General features: G+C 44.2%; 1 protein-coding gene across 3 annotated transcripts in view; it reads left to right on the forward strand.

Annotated features, from left to right (window-relative positions):
* Window positions 584–22,151, forward strand: part of ATP6V1H (ATPase H+ transporting V1 subunit H) — a 46,742-nt gene continuing 25,174 nt past the window's right edge. The window contains exons 1-8 of one of the 3 annotated variants that reach the window (XM_018058512.1): window positions 584–794; window positions 2,436–2,579; window positions 3,845–3,947; window positions 4,906–4,995; window positions 6,795–6,908; window positions 7,892–7,996; window positions 11,909–11,962; window positions 20,460–20,557. In XM_018058512.1, coding sequence (XP_017914001.1) covers window positions 2,467–2,579; window positions 3,845–3,947; window positions 4,906–4,995; window positions 6,795–6,908; window positions 7,892–7,996; window positions 11,909–11,962; window positions 20,460–20,557 — 677 coding nt within the window. In that variant the 5' untranslated portion in view covers window positions 584–794; window positions 2,436–2,466. The remainder of the gene's footprint in view (window positions 795–2,435; window positions 2,580–3,844; window positions 3,948–4,905; window positions 4,996–6,794; window positions 6,909–7,891; window positions 7,997–11,908; window positions 11,963–20,459; window positions 20,558–22,151) is intronic. The other 2 variants (XM_018058511.1, XM_018058513.1) reach the window with 2 other exon arrangements.

A 22,151-nucleotide genomic window follows, 5' to 3' on the forward strand; every position in this document is an offset into this window, starting at 1 on the left:
GACACACGAATGAGCCCTGAACATCCACGAAGTGAGAGAAGCCAATCTCTAAAGATCACGTATGGTACAATGCCCCTCCTAAGATGTCCAGAATCGGCCACTCCTTAGATACATAAAGTAGAGGGGCGGCTGCCTAGGGCAAGTGGGTTTGGGGAGAGATGGAGAATGATGGCTAATGAGTAAGAGGTTTCTCTTTGGGGCGATGAGAATGTTATAACACTGACTGCAGTGATGGTTGCCCAACTCTGAGAATACAGTAAAAATCTGACATTTGGGATCTATGCCTCAGCATATGCTTCATAACTGAGACTCGTTTTAAGAACGCCTGATTCACTGAATTGTCAAATCCAAGTGAAAGTTAACCGATTTCAAAGCTCTAAATTAACACTTTCGGAATGACGGTTACGATAAATGATCAATAAGCTTTGGCCCCGCTCTCCGCCTCTGGTGCCCCCGGCCCTGTCCCGGGGAGCGCCGGTGTCGGCGTGGGGAGAATCCCTGCTTGCCTCGCAGAAGGGCGCTCCGCGAGCCGTTTTGGGCCCTCCCGGCTTCCGCCTTCCGCGCGGTCACGTGCCCCGGCTCACGTGACCGGCGCTCCTGTCATTCCGCCGCTGCCGCTCCGGCTTCCTCCAGCCTGTGCCGCCCTCAACGTCTCCTCGGTGCGGGACCACTCCCGCCGCCGCCGCCCAGGCCTCCGGACCGGGAGGACCCCCGACTCGGCTGTGACTCGGCTCCCGGACCGTCGCGTCCTCCTGCCTCCTTTGGGTGCGTCGGGGGGTCCCGCGGTTCGCAGGGTGAGGCTGCTCTCGGGTCGTTCCGGCTGCGGCCCCGGCTCTGCGAGCCTGCGGTTTCTCCGCGTCCCTGCCGCGCGCTGGCTTCCTCCTCTGCCCAGGCGCCCCCGGCCCTCCTCCAGCCCTCCTCCAGCCCCGGGTTCCCGGGTGTCTTTCCTTCCTGGTCTCAGCGGCGTTTGCGGAACCGCAGAGCCTCCCCCGCAGGGAAGGGCAGGATAGAGCGTGGACGGGCGAGAGGTGCTTTCCCCGGGTCGGGGCCGCGGCTGTGGCCGGCGTGGGGTTCGGGTTGTTCAGGGCCTAGGTGACCGCCCGCCCGCAGGCACCGTCGCCCGCCGCGGGAGGGCCAGCCGAGGCTGGGCCCGCTCGATTCCGCGGTCCCAGTTTGGCCCGAGCGGAGCCTGTTTATACTTGGGCCCGGCCGGTCCGCAGTGCCTGTTTGTTTAGACAGCAAATCCTCAGATGTAGAGATTCCTTCCAGACTGACTTAAGGTCGTTGGGACCCTGGAGAAGAATTTGGGTTGTGGTTTTAGCTTGTTTTTGGTCATAACTAACTGTGAGCTTTTATTTTGTAAACTGGATCTTATATTTTGTGTCGTGATACAATCAGGCTTAAGCTTTTATCTTTAAGTTTAGGAGTCAGAATTACTTAAAAGCCCATTATTGTGCATTCATATCATCAGATCAGTCTCCCATTGTTGACTGAGCCTAAAATGTAATCTCTGTTTCAAAAAATTATCTCAATATTGATTTTGAAACTGCTATTAATTTTGATTGAAAAAAGAAAGCTCTGCCTTCTAAGATCTTACATTCCCACTTTGAATCTCTTAATTTGAATAACGTTATAAAAAGACATGTAGGTTTTTCATGTCACTTCAAAATGGTACTTAGTAAATGTAAAGAAAATAGTTGGTTCTATCTATATTATGCAAGTTCTTATTTTTAAGTTGATCTCAACCGAGTATCAGAGAAAGCAGTGGCACCCCACTCCAGTACTCTTGCATGGAAAATCCCATGGATGGAGGAGCCTGGTGGGCTGCAGTCCATGGGGTCGAACAGAGTCAGACAGGACTGAAGTGACTTAGCAGCAGCAGCAGCAACTATATAGATTTAAAATACTTTATCTTGTATGCCTATTCTAGTAAGTATGATTTCTGAATTTAATATCTTATGAAAGTGAAAGTCGCTCAATCCTATCTGACTTTTTGTGACCCCCATGGATTATACAGTCCATGGAATCCTCCAGGCTAGAATACTGGGGTGGGTAGCCTTTCCCTTCTCCAGGGCATCTTCCCAACCCAGGGATAAAACCCAGGTCTTGCGTATTGCAGGCGGATTCTTTACCATCTGAGCCACAAGGGAAGCCCAATATCTTATGATTACTTTTAAAATGTTACTGCGGTATTAGTGCCAACAAATGGAAAACATTTCCTGGAAAAGTGAAAACCTATAGAGAACACTTTTATGGAGTAGTGCATAACTGGACAAGATTTGAAATATAATGATGTTAATGTTCAGGCTTTTTAATGTTTGTGATGAATGCTCCTAGAGATTATGGTGATAATGATGCTATTGATGATAATAGTAGCAGTTGTTAAAAAACAATCACACCTTGTATTCTGGTTTTGCCTTGCATGCAAATTGAAGATCGGTAGAACAGTCAAGATCATAAGTTTAGATGACCAAGATGGATATCCGGGGCGCTGTGGATGCTGCTGTTCCCACCAACATCATTGCCGCCAAGGCTGCGGAAGTCCGTGCGAACAAAGTGAACTGGCAGTCCTACCTCCAGTAAGTGCTGGTTCGCTGTGAATCAGGGCTGTCATGTGCCTGTGCTTTGTCCTTCTTCATGGTCATGCTTCTGTGAGAGGAACACTGGAAAAAGCCTAACAAATATGGAAGAAAACACTTCCTCCTTAGAACTGTTAGCTGTCACCCAGCTTAGTGTGATGGAAACAGCTTGGGGCTCCAGTGGGTAGGCTGTGCTGCTCACAGTGCTTAAAAAATTTTTTTTATTAAAAATATAAGTACTTATTTTTGGCTGTGCTTGGTCTTTATCGCTTTGCTTGGGCTTTCTCCTGTTGTGTCCAGCAGGGGCTACTCTAGTTGCAGCGCACCGGCTTCTCATTGCAGTGGCTTCTCTTGTTATGGAACATGGGCTGCAGAGTGTGAGGGCTCAGAAGATGTGGTGCACGGACTTAGCTGCCTCACGTCATGTGGGATCTTCCTGGGCCAGGGATCAAACTGGGGTCCCCTGCATTGGCAGGTGGATTCTTTATCACTGCATCATCAGGGAAGCCTCTCATAAAGGTTTTAATTTGTCAACTGACTTGAAAAGGACTTTTGTTAAAAGTTTTTGCTTAGGTGTTAGGTAGAACTGCCTTTTAGATTCATAGTCTGACCAGGTGAAAGGAGTAAATGTGCAGTCAGATGTGCGCTTGACAGAACTGCAGGGTCAGAGGGGTGTGGAGGAGGGTGGAATTGGAAGCAGGAAGCCCACTGGGCTGTGGCCATGGGGCTGAGCCACCCCCGAGGGGCATAGAGGAAGGTGTGATTGGAAGCCAGAAGCCTGCTGCGCTGTGGCCATGGGATTGAGCCCCCCGAGAGGCAGGTAACTAGGGAGCAGAGTGAGGTCAGGAGGAAGAATTGTCAGGACTGCCTGACTGGGCTGGCTGTCACAGAAGGGGCCAGAGCTGCTGACCTGTTGGGTTGGCTTGGGTGGGGACAGGCTGAGACCTGGCTAGTGCCCAGAGGTGGTATTTTATCGAGTTTCGGGGGACCAGGCCTGTGCTGACCACCTCATGTGAATTGTTTCATCTTCAGTCCAGCCCTTTAAAGACAATGTGGTTCTTGTTCACATCTTGTGGGTCAGTGAGCTCAGATCCTGGGAGGCCCCTGACCAGGAGGTGGTGCAGCTAAACTCTGAAGACAGGTCTGTGGGTGCTGGGCCTGGGGTCAGTGCTCGCAGAGAGAGGAGAGAAGCAAGCATTCTGTATCACTAGCTCATAGGGACCCTTCAGTCCTTACTGAACAGAAACCCCATTCTTTCTTTCTAGGGGGCAGATGATTTCTTCTGAAGACTGCGAGTTCATTCAAAGATTTGAGATGAAAAGAAGTCCTGAGGAGAAGCAGGAGATGCTTCAGACTGAAGGCAGTCAGGTGATCGGTACAGAGAGCAGACCACGAGCCCTGCCCTGGGTTGTTAGACATTCTAGAGATTTTCTCAGTGATTCTTTGACATTCCTCTTAAGCAAATGTCATAGTTTTACTAAAAATTCTCTTTTGTTGGAAGGCATTTGAGTGATTTCTAGTTTTCTTTGTTAATTTTGGAAAAAATGTCATACTGAGTGTGTATATGTTCCTCCGTCCTTTCCAGCATTTTCTGAAACTTTTGTTTTTTTGAAATAGGGTACATTGCTGGCGTGGAAATTCCTGTTTCAAAGTATACAGTATTTTTAAAGTTGCTTAACTTTTTTTTTTTTGTTAAGAAAATTCTTTGTCTACTTTGTATTCTCACTAGAACAACATCTAACTCTGCCACCCATCAGAATTTCTGAATTGGGGCCCTGAAGGGCTGAAGGATCTGGTGCACAGGCTAGCCCAAATGTACAATCCTGGGAAGTGTGGGAGGAGGCATGTTATGAGTGCCAGTCTTGTTGAATTCTAGAGCGATCGTGACTCAGTTATTAAATTGTAGGATGGAAACTTCTGATTGCAGCACCTGAACTGAATTTTTGTACTTTTACTGTTTTGGTATTCTGCTTCCTCATAAATGCATAAGCCTTCCCAAAAGACCAAAAAAATCCAAACATCAAAACAAAATTTAAAATTAGATTGTCTATGTAACTTCTTCTTTATGGTATCAAGCGTTGATGATGGCTAGGTCTATCTATTTTAAAATAGTAAACATTTGACATGATTAGAAATTATAAAAAATCTGATGTGAGTATGGCCCTCCTGTACTTGGTCACATATGTGTGAAAGGATGCATTTTCTATAATTGCATCCTCATTTAGGCAAGAGAATAATATTTTACTGAAATTCCATTAGAGCATTGTGTCTGCAGTTGAAAACAGTGATTAATGTTCATGTTCTCTCTCTTTTTTTTTTTTTTAAGTGTGCCAAGACATTTATAAATCTGATGACTCATATTTCCAAAGAGCAGACAGTTCAGTACATACTCACCCTGGTGGATGATACGCTGCAGGTGGGTGTCTTCCTTAGCAGACATGTTCAGTCCTTACCTTGTGTTTTCCCAGGAGTAGCATTTCTGTAAGGTTTCACTTAAGCACTTGTTTGCTTTCAGGGTGTGATGGTGTGTTTTTCTTCACCGTGGGAGTTGTCATTTGCTTATCGTGGTGAAGATGGGGCTGTCCCCACACTGGCCGTTGTGGTTTTCAGGATTTTGGGGGACTGGTGTGTCTTTTTTCCGCATTTCCTCTGAGTTCTGTGCTGAACACGGCAGTGCTTGATGTACCCCCACAGGCTTTCTGGATGCTCTGCGTACTCACAGATGACACGGCTTCTTCTCCTTCAGTCTTTCTACAGATTTCAGCATCCTTGTGTCCTGGACCCGTGCCGGGTACTGGGAGCTCAGTGATGACTGTAGGCAAGGTGTTTGCCCTCAGAAGCACGGTGTGTTTGGAGAATATTTTGCTCATCATTTGGGACCTTTCCAGTGGCTTACAGTTTCTATTTAGTGCTCTGTTGTCCCTCAACACAGAGACTCCCTTATTCACAGTATTGTATTTTTATACCCAAGTATAATCTAGGTTTAGATTGTTGGCATCCAGAGTAATCCTTTTTGAAACAGGCCAACCGGCTACAAAATCCATGGCCTGTCGATGTTAATGATGACCTACTTGGACTTACAGTTTTTTGATGAAGTCATTACCATGACTATTTCAGTTCTAGACTCTAATGATGTGTTACTGAAGGAGATAGTTTTCTACTCTTCAAAAACATAACTGGTATTATAAACCAAAATGAAAATCCTTGGGGATTTCCCTGGTGGTCCAGTGTCTCCCAGTGCAGGGGGCATGGAGTCTATCCCTGGTCAGGGAACTAAAATCCCAAATGCTGCAACTAAGACCTAGTGCGGCCAAGTGAATACATATTAAAAAAACCACAGTGTATATATTTATTTTGGCCCTATTGTGCAACATGTGGGTTCCTAGTTCTCCAACAAATGTTCTGACCTGACTACCCTGTGTCGGAAGCACAGGATCTTAACTACTGAGTCACCAGGGAAGTCTCAAAACCATTGCATTTAAAAAGATTTATTGATCTGAGAATTAGAATGAGTGTTGATGTGTTTATTTGCGTCATTGCCAAATACTGCTTCTTAACCACTGTATTCACTTAGTGAATCAGGTAGTGGATTTCAGCCATCGATACACAGAGAACATTTCAGTGAGAGGTAGAGCTTGTATTATTTGAACTGAGAAACTAAGAATTAATTGTTCCTCAGATCTGTCTGCTGGTATGTGCTGGTTTTTGCTGTCTACACCTGCCCTGATTTTTCTAACACAACACGCTAGGAGTAACCATGAACATTCGAGATTTCTTAAATTCCCTGTTTCCCCTGCCTGCCTGGAAATAGCTTGAGGTGCTTCCCGTGGATCCTTCCATCTAGACCTAAACTGGCATCTTTCTGCCTCCTCCCGACTTTGTTTGTGTGGATGGAGGGCGAAGGTGTCCGGACAGCAGTGGGAGGGGCAGGTCAGGAGCGGGGCAGGCTGAGGAGAAGTGCAGGCATCTGTTAGCATGGCTTACTACAGTTAAATTAATCATAATACATTAGAGGTGATTTTTATTTAACGATAACTACCCCTGTCCCCGTCACCACCCCCTGCTCCACTGTAGTAATAATGGGGGGACAGATCTCATACAGACTGGAAAAAAACACACTGATTGAGGGAACGGAGAACGAAAGGCTGAGAAGCGGTGCATAATTGTCATGTTCTTTGACAAAATGCATTCTGATCAGTGATTGTTCTTTCTAAGGAAAATCACCAGCGTGTTAGCATTTTCTTTGACTATGCTAAACGTAGCAAGAACACCGCCTGGTCCTACTTCCTGCCGATGCTGAATCGCCAGGATCTCTTTACTGTTCATATGGTGAGTTTTGAATTGATCACGTTTCTGATTTCAGGAAGAACATCAGTTATGATTAGGTGACCTCCCAGTTGCCAGAGGAGTGGCTGCTCTGACGCTGATTTTTCAGAGCTCCATTTCCTTACTGGTGGTTAGTGACAGGGGTGTTGGGGGTGGGGGTGGGGGCCTTGGGAATGGGGCTGGGTGCTCAGAGGAGGCGGGATTGCCCTGATACAGTTCAGATTTTGCAGAGCATTCCATGAGTTTATTGACATAAAAGCCTGGAATTTTGAAACACTGACTTGCTTATAAAAAGTACTCAAAGAATGAAGCAGTATTTTATACTGCCTTTTTCTCCCTGTCTATATCTGTCAATCTCCAGGTTTATTGATGTGTAACTGGCAAAACTGTAAGATACTTGAAGTATACATGATGATTTGATGAACATATAATGCCTATTTAATAAAAAAATTCATGATTTGTTTTATAGCTTGAAGAAAATTGAGAAGTTTTTGATTGAGGAGAAAAGAGTATTTGTTTCCATTGCAAGAAATGACTATTTCATACCTAGGATATATTTTGTATCAAGATATAGATAAAGTGTGAGACTTGCAGGGGTTTGAATGAGTGAGGTGGTGCTGGCATTGTGTTGTGGAGATGGCTCAGGACTCTGGCAAGTGGTTTGGTGAGAGTCTCTAAGGACTTTGGTGTTCTTTTGATCTTTGCTGGTCTTGTAATGAATCCCAGTCTTACTTTTAAAACTCAGAATAAGGTAGGGAATGTCCTGAAATTCTTAACATACAACTGATTTTGGTTCACTTTAATGGAAATATTTAAAACTACATTTGACCTTATTAAAATATTTTAAAAAATGAAATATAATTTGTTATGTTGGGACAAGTTGAGAGCTAAAAGAAGTCATGCTACAAAATGGTTATAAGTCCTGCTTTTTAGGGTTGATGTTGTGATTTTTAGAATAATATTCAAATGCAGTTCTTGTTTTTCAGGCAGCAAGAATTATTGCCAAGTTAGCAGCTTGGGGAAAAGAACTGATGGAAGGCAGCGACTTGAATTACTATTTCAATTGGATAAAGACTCAACTGAGTTCACAGGTAAGAGACACTCCTCTTAGTATTCTTAAACGAATGTAGCGTCTGGTTCTCTAAAGCTACTTAAGATATTTATGTGAAGTTGCAGAAACTCTGTGTTAAACTAGAGCCATCTTGAACTCTTTGACTCAGCCATGCTGCTCACAGGTCTGATAGGGGCTTTACCTTTTCTCTCTCTGACTGGCTTCCACTCAGACCTTCCTGTCTCTTCTGCCACTCGGGATTTTCCCATCTTGCATTTCTGCAAGTGGGGAGGATTGCCCTTCCCAGAAGGCGGCTGCCAAGGTCACATGGATTGGAGGATTGGAAGGACTCACACAGCTTCAAAAGACACACTCTGGGTGGCCTGGGGCTGCTGTCTCTAGCTTGAGATGCTGTCTCACGCAGCAGCTGCCTCTCTGGATCCACCATGTCCTCCTGGGATTGAGTTTACAGCCACAGGGAAACAGGTGGCCTGCTTGCAGGTTGTCTTGCTGCTGTCAGGCCTCTTGAACCTCGCTGCTCTGTGAAGGAAGACAGCTCACGGGTGTGACAGCTGGCAGATGACAAGTTGTCCCTTTTGTCTCCCTGGTTCCCTGGAGCAGGACAGGTGACTGGACACTTCCAGGGGCTGAGCTGAGGGTTTCTTTCCTTTTGGGGGTCCAGTGAGCAAGTGTGAGGTGGTAGGGCACTTGGAGGGAGTAGCCTCAAGGGAGCAGTGAGCCGAACTGGGTGGGGAGGAGATCCATGGAAGGACAGGTAGGAGGCAGGGTCGTGTGTGTGGCGGTGTGGGTGACAGCAAGGGTGAGGCCAGGAGAACCATTGCTGGTAGGTGTGGTGGTGACAGTGTTAGATCACAAATAAAGGTCTACTTGAAATAATGTTTTGGAAAGGTGTCATTTAGACTTTAGGTGGCCTTATGATCTTAATAGAGTTTAATTTGAAGCATGAGAGAGACACCATGACATTTTGCTTGGATTTATTTTTTGTCTTATCCTCCCTTGCCTTCGTTTGGGTGGGGCAGGGGGCGGGTGGAGCCTCATAGTCTTTTCTGTTTGGACAGGGAGATTCTGAAGTGTCTTGAACAAAATCAGTTATTTTCTCTGTCAACAGCATACATTTTTACAGGTTTTGGGCTTAAATTTTAGAAGTATTTTTATACGAGCCACAAGTTTGCAGATTTTATAGAATTGTTGAGGGATTTCAAAAAGAAGATATTTAGAAAGTAAAAAATAGCTATGTGAAGACAAGGTTTAAAATTCATGAGTGTGTACCATTTGGGATGAGAATGTTTAATTACATAGGTAACCCCTCATTCCCATTTCTCCCCCTATTCTGAGGTTAGTTTTCCCTTTGAGCAGACATCATCTTGCTTTGGGGTCAGCTGTGAGGCTGTGTGGTAGCCAGACTCTTAAAACCAGAGTGGGTAGCAGAGATTGCTTGCTGCTGTATGCTTCCAGCACGCTGGGTCATTTCAGCTTAGACTTCTCCTCATGGGAGTAACGTTTGTGTTGTGCCTCACAGGTGATCTGTCCCTGTTAGCACCATTAGCTGCGGTTGTAACCATGGCCAGTGGTTGGGGGGATATTCCTCTAGTCCCTAGTTCAGTTCAGTTCAGTCACTCAGTTGTGTCTGACTCTTTGCGACCCCATGAATTGCAGCACGCCAGGCCTCCCTGTCCATCACCAACTCCCGGAGTTCACTCAGACTCACATGCATCGAGTCGGTTTTGCCATCCAGCCATCTCATCGTCTGTCGTCCCCTTTCCCTCCTGCCCCCAATCCCTCCCAGCATCAGAGTCTTTTCCAATGAGTCAACTCTTCCCATGAGGTGGCCAAAGTACTGGAGTTTCAGCTTTAGCATCATTCCTTCCAAAGAACATCCGGGGCTGATCTCCTTTAGAATGGACTGGTTGGATCTCCTTGCAGTCCAAGGGACTCTCGAGTCTTCTCCAACACCACAGTTCAAAAGTATCAATTCTTCAGTGCTCAGCTTTCTTCACAGTCAAACTCTCACATCCGTATATGACCACTGGAAAAACCATAGCCTTGACTAGATGGACCTTTGTTGGCAAAGTAATGTCTCTGCTTTTGAATATGCTATCTAGCTTGGTCATAACTTTTCTTCCAAGAAGCAAGCATCTTTTAATTTCATGGCTGCAGTCACCATCTGCAGTGATTTTGGAGCCCCCCAAAATAAAGTCTGACACTGTTTCCCTATCTATTTGCCATGAAGTGATAGGACCAGATGCCATGATCTTCGTTTTCTGAATGTTGAGCTTTAAGCCAACTTTTTCACTCTCCTCTTTCACTTTCATCAAGAGGGTTTTTAGTTTCTCTTCACTTTCTGCCATAAGGGTGGTATCATCTGCATATCTGAGGTTATTGACATTTCTCCTGGCAGTCTTGATTCCAGCTTGTGCTTCATCCAGCCCAGTGTTTCTCATGATGTATTCTGCATAAAAGTTAAATAAGCAGGGTGACAATATACAGCCTTGATGTACTCCTTTTCCTATTTGGAACCAGTCTGTTGTTCTATGTCCAGTTCTAACTGTTGCTTCCTGACCTGCATATAGGTTTCTCAAGAGGCAGGTCAGGTGGTCTGGTATTCCCATCTCTTTCAGAATTTTCCACAGTTCATTGTGATCCACACAGTCAAAGGCTTTGGCATAGTCAATAAAGCAGAAATAGATGTTTTTCTGGAACTCTCTTGGTTTTTCGATGATCCAGCGGATGTTGGCAATTTGATCTCTAGTCCCTAGTAGAAGAAGGTATTTCGGTGTTTGGAACAATTTTCATCAGACCCGAGCTTGTTGGTGTGAGGTGAATGTTCTTAGAGACCTTTCTGTGTCTTTCCAGCATGCTGGCTCTGTCTTTTTTAATTGCCAAGTCTCTGGCCTTGCTCAGGTCTAGCTTCTCTGCTTTGCACATCGTGTTCCAGGAAGAGTTTTCAGCCCCATGTGCTCTGAGTCTGGTCACTGCTTCCACTGGGCTGGCTGCTGCCTCTTGCTGTGGGTAGACACTCCTCCCCCAGCCTTTGGTCAGGAGTCAATTACAGCCCTCTTGTCTGAGGAATGAAGTATTGACTTGTTCGGGATTTTTTTTCTTCTTTGCTTAAATGCCATGTGATAACACTGTCTCTGAAGGTCTCTTTTTCTGTATCATAAGCATTTTCTCTCTCATAAAAAAGGACTACACTTTCATGATTCTAATAAAAATAAACTTTTAAAAGTCTGAATTAGGTGCAAATTTGAATATTTTGTTTTTCGACTTCACAGTGACATTTAGGAGCCTTCTTTCTGATAGTTTGAGCATTAATTATACTTGTGTTATAGCGGCTCATGCCTAGCACTTAGTCAGTAATAGTTGTTGAATAAAACAAAAGAAAAATTTCCTTGCAGAAATTCATTATCAATTTTCTCTTGCATACTTAGCTTCTGGCTTTCTACTTTAAATTTCCTTTGCCCATTCCTGTTTAACTTGTGAGGTTCTGATTGTCATTATAGCGTGTTAGCCTTGCTGTGGATAGCCTCATCTTTGAGTCCCGCATAGTATCTTTCCATCATCAGACACTTGTTTTGAAAGCTTCAAAGCAGAACACAGTGTAGATAGTTGGGCTTAAGATGTTGTCTTATTGGAAAAACAGTTCAGGCAGTAAATCCTGAGACTTGGAAATTTTGCACCAGCTTCACTTAAACAATTTAGCTGGAACTTAGTATGTAGTTTATTATTTTAAGATAATTTAGGATAACTTACTGATTAAGATATCTGGAAGAATGTAACAATGTTTAGAATATTTCATGTATCCCCATGCTTTTTATTAGTTGATGATACTCCATTAAATAGGACTAGGAAAATAATGATAAAATTAGTAAGCTGATAAAGTAGGATAAGATTAAAAACAAAACTAAGTAATGAGTTATTTATTTCATAATAGAAACTGCGTGGTAGCGGTGTCGCTGCTGAAACAGGAACAGTCTCTTCAAGCGATGTAAGTACACTCCCTCTTCATTCACTGGCCTCCTCACGCCCCAAGCATAAGTTACTTTGAGCCATAGACAGTTAGCATCCCCTGGATGTAAGTCCACGGATTTGGTGCCGCCTCCACTTTGGTTAGTGGAGTCTTGAACACTGTGCATGAGCCTTCCTAGGCTGTGGGGTCACGTTCTGCTGTCTCTGGATGTGTGACGCCCTCTTCCTGTTGCGTTCCCCTTCAGGCGGCTGTATCTCGGGCCTGAGAGTCAGAGCGACTCGAGTGAGTTCACCAGAGCTGCTGTCTTCAGACCCTAATGTCCGACAGATCCATGAGCCCCGTGTCAGGCAGCTGGAGACAGTTCAGTTCCCTGCTAGTCCGAAGACCCACTATTTGCCCTTGTTGCTCAGGATTTTCTGGAGGCCTATGGTGGGGGCAGATCCCCCCTTTTCAGGCCAGACATGCCCCACGTTTCTGTAGAGCCCAAAGGTTAAATGTTAAAACTATAATCATATCTCCCCAAATTCCTTTCCTGGTTAGAATAATCATCCCTGGTTGGGAATGGTTTGATTTCACTGTATTCAGAAGAGTTCAAGAATTGGCAATAAATGTGGATAAGTAGGAGCTGGCACAGTAAGTGCCAGTTGAGAGAGAGGTGGGGAAAGAGTTAAAAATATAGAAGAGTTGTGTCTACATTCCCACCTGCCTGTGATAGGCCTCAGCCAAGTTCAGGGGGAGCCACATGGGATCCGTGTTCATAATCTGCAGCAAACACCCCATATGTGTGCTCGCAGACTAGGGAGGGCAACAGAATCCATTTCAGAGCCAAGAGGGGTGCTTCTCTTGGGGTGTGGGTGGAGGGACTTGACCTCTTAACCCTAGGTTGGGTGTGTTAGGCCAGAAATCAGCACAAGCCTTCTGCGGTGGAATCAGAACAAGGTGTAGAACCAGGTGAGCAGTTTGGGGGCTGGGTGGGGAAGGAGGAGGTAGGCTCCAAGTCTAGATGCTCAACCACAAGCAGACGTTTAAGTTAGGAATCTTTTTCTTATATGACTTGAGTTTTTTCCTATCAGTTTGAAATTTTGAAAAATTGTTTGGAAAATCATCTGGTTAGATTTATTTGTCAAATTTTTTAAAGGTGTTTTGAATGACACATGTCTATAAACTGAAGTGGTTGTTAAAGGGTCTGGAAGCTATTTAGGCTTCCTCAGTGACTGAGCTCTGGTCACATGACATCCCTTTCTTGCTCTGTTCTGTCACGTGGAACACATGATCCTGTTGACCTGGTGGTGGTCAGTCAAAGTGGGTTGTCTGGTGAACCTGACACGTACATCCCAGCAAAGTTAGTAGCATCGAGGGTGATTCTGGGTGGAGAGAGAATGGCCTTTGATGTCCAGTCTCTTCCCTTTAGTGTCCTGCGCACCTGAACATACTCCGTCTCTTCCTGAAGGGTCCTGCTTCTTCAGAAGGCTCTCCACTTGGAAAGCAGATGAGAGAGGGGTGTTAACACTCCTTTGACGGTTTCATTTTAGTAGGGGGATCGGAATTGGTAACTGGTATTGATGGAGCTCCTACTATATGCCTGGCACTGTTTCAGTCACCCGGCATTTACATCTCCTTGAATATTCACAGCTCGTCTTTGATGTGGGTCTTACCATAAGCCACATTTCAGGGATGAGCAGTGAGGCCGCTGAAAAGGCACACTGGCTTGCCTGAGGTCATCCACTTGCCCATGGTCATCTGGTCATGGCAAAACCGCCATGGAGACAGTGTCCTTCCCAAGAGGGGTTCTAAGACCTGTGGACTGAACCTGGAGCTTTAGACATTCTCCAAGTTGCCTCACCTACTCAGACTTTTAAAAAATAGCCATGTTACATCTTAAAATCCGTTTAGGGTTTCAGGCAGTGTACAAATGGGGTTGGGTAAACTGCGTTCCCTACTGCTGCCACTTGATGTCAGTATAAGACAAGCAGGGCACAGCTCTGCACTGCAATATGAGAAGCAGGATGCCTCAGTCTTGGCTTCTGAAATGGCACAGAAGTGACATCCCAAATTATGAGTGGACCCGTGTAGACATTTTTATTTAAATTATGTTCAATAGATGAACTTTGCTTAAAATGCATATGTTGTTTTTACCTGAATGGGAAGATCATGAATGACTTCAGATTTCTCGTACTTAGGCTGACTGATGTTCTACTGTCATTCAGCTCTTTGCTGACTCCTGCATGTGGATTATTAGTTTTCGGTTTTTTCAAGGAAATCGTATAGCCTTGGCATTGATTGCTGTGCTGATGCCCTGACAGAAAGAGGAACCCTGTGATATCTCCCAGCCTTTGGAGGAGTTAGAAGAGTCTGGACATCCTTTTCCCTTTGTCCAGCTTCTTCCATGCCTGTGTGCAAGGGAGCAAGGGGACTGCCTGCTCCCTGTCTGGCCATGTCCTTTTCTCTGGCCATCTCTGCTGTAGACCCAGCTCAGCCCTGGTTATTGCTGGATGGACGTAGTTTCATTGGCAATAAGTAACACAGTCAAGTTGCCAGGTTCTCTTGTCACTTATTCTGTCTTGCCATTTAATATTTTGGAGCAGGTCTGTCCAGTGGAACTTGTCATGATGATGGAAGTGTTGTTCTTCATATTCTCATTGTCTACTCTGGGAGCCCCTCGCACACATGGCTCCTGAGCCCAGAAATGTGGCAAGTGTGAGTGAGCAGATCAGCTTTCCATTTTATGCAGGCTTTTTGGTTGCTTTGTTTGCAACTTTATCAAAGTATGTTTCTCATATTATATAGTCCTTCCACTTGCAATTCAGATTTTCATATTTTTACGGGGTTGTACAACCATTGCCACAATCTCGTTTTGTAGCATTTTCAATACCCCAGGAAGAAAACGTGTTCTCATCAACAGTCACCCCCATCCTAACCCCCTGCCTGCCTCTGGCAAGCATTCACCTGCTTTCTGTCTCTGGACTTGCATCTTACAGCCATTTCATGTGAGTGAGTCATGTGATACATGGTTATCTGTGACAGGCTTCTCTCACCTAAAAGTGTAATGTTTTTAGTAACAGCATTTTAGAATGAAAGGGGAAAAGAAACCTTAGCATTTTTGACTTTTGGCCAAATTCCTTAAATTGTATTTTCTGGCGGTTCCACTAGTTTTATAGCTTTGATTCTATTTTAAATTTAAGGCTATGTTTTTTTTTTTTTTTTATAAATTTATTTATTTCACTTTTGGCTGTGCTGGGTCTTCGCTGCTGTACAAGGGCTCTCTCTTGCTGTGTGTGCAGGCTCCTCGTTGCGGTGCCTCTTGTTGCAGAGCACGGGCCCTAGGGTGCAGGCTTCAGTAGTTGTGGTGTACAGGTTTAGTGGCTGTACAGGATGAGGGATCTTCCCTGACCAGGGATTGAACCCGCGTCCCTTGCATTGGCAGGTGGATTCTTAACCATTGGGTCGCCAAGAAAGCCCAGCTGTGTTTTTAATTTAAGACTTTTTCAGTCTTTCAGAGGAGGTGGCAAACTTTCATGATTTGCTTCTTTAACGTCTGTCGATGAGTTTGTCAGAAGTGCTGCCCAGTAGCAGATGTGAGTGAGCTGCGTTAGACACCTGGATAGGGCAGGCTTATTATTAACTGCAGTCCCCTCTCTCTGGTGACTTGTCAAGTCTGTGAGGACCTCAAGAAGTTCACGACCAATTATGTGTCTTTGTGCAGGTTTCCAGAGCATTACTATTTACCAGAAGCACTTCCTGGATCATTTTCATTGTTGAATTGCCTTTTATTTTCTTGTCATAAAATTAGTATGTTTTAAACATTGAGGATCATTAAAGTATATGCAAAGAATGAGTGTTACAAAAAGGAGAACAGATAAGAAGCTATCAATTTTGCTATTCTGATCAGATGTTTGGAAGGATTGTGTATATTCTAGCAATGCAAAAGGAAATTAAATGGTAAAGTATTTCAGTGCCAGGCTTTCCTTTACATAACGTTTGTTACCATGGCTATATATTATCATAATAAGGTAACCTAATATTGTATTTCAAATATGTTCTTGGAATTGCATACAAAGCTGTCATTTATAAAGTAAATCATATTTTCTGAAGTCCACAATAATTTTTCCCTACAATAAAGGATCCCAGTAGTCATGTAATTAAATTACGTGACTAAGCAAATTAGATTGGAAGCAGTACTTGAAGGAGATTTATAAATTTGTAAATTAATAGTGAAATTACTTTTTTGGTAAGACTTAAATCTAAGATGAAATTATTTTAATTTAGGTATTAATTTAATATTGGTATTTTATGAATGTTGACTGGAGAGTCTCTCTTAATAACCCAACTTCAAGAGAATTCTTGTGCTGCGTGTGTTTTAGTTCCTGAATATGAGGTAATTTTAGTGATGATGTACATTGTAATGTTTTGTGTTTAATGGAAACTGATGTCAGTTTAGATTTGAGTAGCAGAGGTTTGTTGTTTCTTAATTTGGTGGGCTGGTATTGCTTTCTTGTATTGATGAGACAACAATTTTGAAGAGTTTCAGTGATATGCCAGAGATAATTTAGCAAAACTTCTGATTGCTAAAGCCTCTCTCCCTCTTTGCCTCCTTTCCTTTCTTTGGTCACATTTTTTTCATGTCATAACTTTTTGGGGAGGAAAAAACGACCCTTTCCTTTTTCTGGGTTATTTTGACTGGTCAGAGAATTAAATTGATATGAGACAGAGGAACAGGAGAAAATCAAATTTAATTACATATATACAGGGTTATGTCATTGTACATGGCTTTTGGTAGATGTAACCACTCATGCCTGGAGCACTTGATTTTTGGAATGGAGTTGCCAGGGCACAGGGTACATGTGAATTTAGATCCAGCAGTCCAGTCACTTTTCTAAACCAGTTTGCACATCCGTCAGCAAAGGGAGACGGTTCCAATTTCCTCCTGACACTAACATTGTCCTGCATTACTCTCTAAAGTGAATGTCGTGATAGAAGCAAAAACTACACGTGCACACTTGTGTGTGTGTGAGGTGTCCACACTGACTTTTAAGCTCTATGAGAAAAGATTGTTTCCTAGTCATGAAACATTGAGTGCTTTGGGGGTGGGCTAATCACCAGTCCTGGAGGATTTCATTTACAGCTGGCTTCTGGGGTTTATTTTGGTTGGTTGTGTGCTTGATAGGTTCAGCTCTGTGCTTCACTGATGCCACCAGACACACGTGTGTTTCCAATATCTCTAGACAGCTGTTCTTCTCTGCACTGCAGACTTTTTCTTTTTTTTAAGTGCCCACGATTGCAAAATTTAGAGGAATATTATCTTTTAGTTTGCACTTAAATCCCTGCGTTAGGGAGACGGGTGTTGAAAAGTAGTCTGTAAACACTGTAGCAGCTCTAGTGTAACTTCTGGCACAATGTCTCTGCAGTTCCTATGTGTATCTTTTGTTGCCTTCCTGCTTTATCATTCCTCGCTCCTTGAATTATTTTTAATTCTCCAGAATATGGATCTGAGGGCCCCTCTTGAATTCTGCCAGTTGCACCATAATGTAGGAGAATTCCATTGTCAGCCATATTGGAGAGTGTATTTGATGATCTTCTCTTAAATGTATTGCGAAGTCAAGTTGCTTTTTCTCTACCAGGGAGGCTTGTGCACATTGTAGCTGGATCTTTGCTTAGCCTGTCACATGTTAGCTAGTGAGATTATCCCACACCCTACGGGATGTGCCCTGTTATTCCCCCACTTTATTGGTGGGAAGCTCACTCAGGGACCCGAGACTTGGAGGTGGCCAAGTATGGCAGGCTGGTCCCAGAGCCTTTGTTCTTAACTGCGATACTCTGTTACTGCCTTTCTTTCCTGGTGGAGGAGTAGATGTGTGAGCCCGTGGGTCAGTTCATCTGGAGAGAGGAGGGGCTGGAGTTCTGGGAGGTAACTGGAGGTGGAGATCTGGTCCTCAATGGGGAAAGTAACTGTTGGACCTGGCACTTGAAGGTCACTGCTGACCCTAGCAGTTGCCATGTAGGTGGGGTGGTAAGATGGAAGAGAAGTAAGAACCTGGTGATGGACCTTTCACGAAACCGTCATGTATTAGGAGGAAGAGAGATGCAGAGGTTGGTACTGCATTTAGGGATAACGTGAAGGTGAGAAAGATAGGGTATATTTAGGTGGTGAGTAGAGGAAACCAACAGACACTGGAGCTACATGTTGCGCTGTGAGAGAGGAGTGGGCTGCAGGCCTCCTGGGGCTGCGGGGCCTGGACAGCAAGTACTGCCAGCCTCTGCTGGACGAGAGGCATGTGGGAATGGACGTAGGTATAGTGCCATGTAGGGTGTGGTGTTGGCAGCTGAGCGGCTCTCTGGCTGCTGAAATGAGGGAGGAAGGCAGGGCAGGAGGGTGGGGGTGATGGTAGAGGTGAGAGCATGGGCATGGCTCTGGGGGGCATGGGCGTGGCTCTGGGGAGGGTGTGGGTGATGGTAGAGGTGAGAGCATGGGTGTGGCTCTGGGGAGGGTGTGGGTGATGGTAGAGGTGAGAGCATGGGCGTGGCTCTGGGGAGGGTGTGGGTGATGGTAGAGATGAGAGCTTGGGTGTGGCTCTGGGGAGGGTGTGGGTGATGGTAGAGGTGAGAGCATGGGTGTGGCTCTGGGGAGGGTGTGGGTGTGGCTCTGGGGAGGGTGGGGGTGATGGTAGAGGTAGAGCTTGGGCGTGGCTCTGGGGAGGGCTGAGAGCAGCCTGAGCACCAGGTGGTGGTGCAGGTCTCCAGCAGGGCCTGGATTGTGTCTGTGTGGGAGCAGAGGCGATGACTCACTGCAATGATTGAAGGCTGATTACTCTCTTTAAAAATAAGTCATTGAATAATTTTATACATGACACTAAATAGGATGATGTGAGAGAAAGCTAAGGAAGTGATATAGTTTCCTTTGTTTAACTGAAGGCGGTTATTCAGTTGTCTGTCAGCATTTCGTTCACTGAAAATAATTTCTGAGCTGGTGTTGGACTGCCTCGTGGTGCATCACAGGAGAGAGTGCGGTTTTAGAAGCAACATCTTTTATCTGCTCGTTTATGTGTGAATGCTGAAGCTGTAACTAGCAACAGAGAAGCCATTTTAAAAATGTGTCGTGTATTGCAGTATAGAATGGTAAATGGACCCGGAAAAAGACAGCGAACCAAGAAATTTTTGTGTTGAGATTGATGATAAGTGGAAAAGGAGAGTGTGCCCTAGGCTGCCTTTTTGTTCATTATTGGAGAAAGCTTGCCCAGACTCTTTCTCTCAACAAGAAAGACGGAATTCTGCTTTCGTGAAGGGCTACTTACCTGCTGACCTTATTGGAAAAATACATACATATTTTCTCCCATTATGGAAGATTGTTTTAGAACTGAAAATTTAGGTCATTAATTTTTGCTAACATTTTGAGTTTTTAGGCAACTTATGTTAGTACTATTAGATATATTGTGCTTTGGGTAACTATGTTCACTACTTTCTAGGTAAAACCTAAGATAACCTTTCCCTGATGAGTTTTGATTATTCTACCAAATATACTTATATCATTGTGTTTCCGTGTTTGAGTGCCTGGAATTTCTTTGACGTGTCAGCTTTTAACAAGCTTAGTTTAAATTGAAACGTAGAGCTTCAATAGCATCATGTGTGTTAGGTTTCGTGTATTTATATGACATCCACTGTCCTCTCCTTTCTTTTTTCTTTCCGTTAGCATGCTCTTTAAGGCCAGAGTCTGAAATTTGCCCTTGTTCCTTCATTTTTTACAGATGTAAAGCTCATGGTAAATATTTAGGGAGAAGCCCAGGCCAGATGTCACAACAGCTTTTCTAAGATGGAGGTGCCTGCAACTTCTTGGGGATTATTTACTCATATTTATTTCAAGCTTCAGATTTAACCTCAGTTTCTCTAAGAAACTGCCGCTGAACTGATAGTTTTAAAAAGTCATAATCTTTGTCACATGTTTAATTAGGTTTTATATGCTATATAGTTTTTTTTATTTTTTATTGAGTTTCTATGAAATGTCTGAACTCTGTGCTGTATGAACTACTTTACTTAATCCTAAGAGTACCCTTTCAGAGTGCTTAGCAGTGTCATCCTTACTAAGGATGGTTCAGCAACCAGCTTCATATCATTCAGATATGGGCCCATCTCAGAGACTACACTTCTGTCTTTTTCATTTTATTGTTGATCTTTGATATTTATATAATTATGAAGAGCAGTATTGTCTGTATCATGCCTCTCTTCAGGGGTAAGTGAAACACTGCAGGATAATAAGCTGTTTATCAAACCATATCAAAGACATAATTACTGTGTTCCTTGATTTCCCTGATTAGATGTAGGCTTGAACCATGTAGGCTTAATTTCACAAAAGAATTCAGCTTCATTTCTAAGAGTCAGAGAGGAAAGTGAAAAGGAGAATTGACTTTTGAAAAAACAAGAGACTTTTGGATGTTCTGATATTACCATCAGAAACCCTAGTAAACAAATTCTAGACCCTGGCATCTGTGCAACCTGGTGACCTGAGGTGCTTTCTCCCACGCAGAGTTCCCAGTATGTGCAGTGCGTGGCCGGGTGTCTGCAGCTGATGCTCCGAGTCAATGAGTACCGCTTCGCCTGGGTGGAGGCAGATGGGGTGAACTGGTGAGCCCTCACTTGCCATGTGGGGTAACGTTTAATCACTGAAATGAAGGTGTTTTTTAAAAAAAAATTTTTTTTTCAAATGTCTTGTGTGATGTTTTTCCCCAGGAAACATGCTGGAGACTCAGGGCCCCTGGTTTTCATTGTTAGTGTGTCAGGTTGGTGCTCGCCACCTTGCCCGAAGCAACATTCCAGACTCCAGAGGGAAAGCAGGCCTTCAGCATAGACATAGCATCTTGTTTGTGTACACAGTTTAGTCCCTGGTGCCTCAGTGGTAAATAGTCCTCCTGCCAATGAAGGAGATACAGGTTCGATCCCTGGGTCAGGAAGATCCCCTGGAGGAGGAAATGGCAACCCACTCCAGTCTTCTTGCCTGGGAAGTCTGACAGACAGAGGAGCCTGGCGGACTACAGTCCATGGGGTCACAAAAGAGACACAAGTTAGCAACTGAACAACAACAACAACATCTTCTAGGCAAAGTTCTATTTCTGTGTAGGGGGCTGATCACCAGTCATGTTCCCAGAGGCCAGCCAGGGGCCTGGTGTGCAGGCAACCCACTTCTTAGGACAGCTGTCTCACGTGTTAGCTCTCCTCCGCACAGAAACCTGAAGGGGACTACGCAGGTGGTGTTTCTGGTCTGTTTATCTTCTTCAAAGTGATGTGAAATTTGGGGCAGTGCAATAAGAAAGGATAATTATTCATTTTACTATTATATCATCTTCTAGGTGATTTCATCATCCATTTTTTAAAAATAACTTTTGTCTTTACTATTTTTTTTATCATACTCGAGAATAATGAGTGATTAATGATAAAATAAGATCTAGGATGGTGAAATAGTGTGATTCTTCAAATTATAGTTAACAAACTCACAGTATCAGTTCAGTTCAGTTCAGTTGCTCAGTCGTGTCTGACTCTTTGCAACCCCATGAATCGCAGCACGCCAGGCCTCCCTGTCCATCACCAACTCCTGGAGTTCACTCAAACTCATGTCCATCGAGTTGGTGATGCCATCCAGCCATCTCATCCTCTGTCGTCCCCTTTTCCTCCTGCCCCCAACCCCTCCCAGTATATCTTAGGTTATAAATGGGTCCAATAGGCCTATATTGTAACTGTAAGATATATTGAAAGAAAGAAAGAAAGAAAGTGAAGTCGCTCAGTAGTGTCCGACTCTTTGCGATCCCATAGACTGTAGTCTACCAGGCTTCTCTGTCCATGAGATTTTCTAGGCAAGAGTACTGGAGTGGGTTGCCATTTCCTTCTTCAGGGGATCTTTCTGACCCAGGGATCAAACCCAGGTCTCCTGCATTGCAGGTGGACAATTTACCCTCTGAGCCACTAGGGAAGCCCAAGATATATTGAATTTTATCCTATTAAACAAAAAGTGCATTTTCTTTTTGTTCTTTGAAAGACCTGTAAGAAAGAATAAAAGTTATGAAACAGCTGTTTCTAAAAATAGTTATAATTGCTCAAAAGAAAAACTCAAACACCTAAAGTTTGGTCTAGTGGACCCTAACAGCACACAGAGAGGCTAACCAGATGCTCTTTTCTAGTTATTGGTACTAGTATTTTGGAGTATGGTAATGTCAAAGCCTTTGAC

This window comes from Capra hircus, chromosome 14 (genome assembly GCF_001704415.2).
Source record: "Capra hircus breed San Clemente chromosome 14, ASM170441v1, whole genome shotgun sequence".
NCBI lineage: Eukaryota > Metazoa > Chordata > Mammalia > Artiodactyla > Bovidae > Capra > Capra hircus.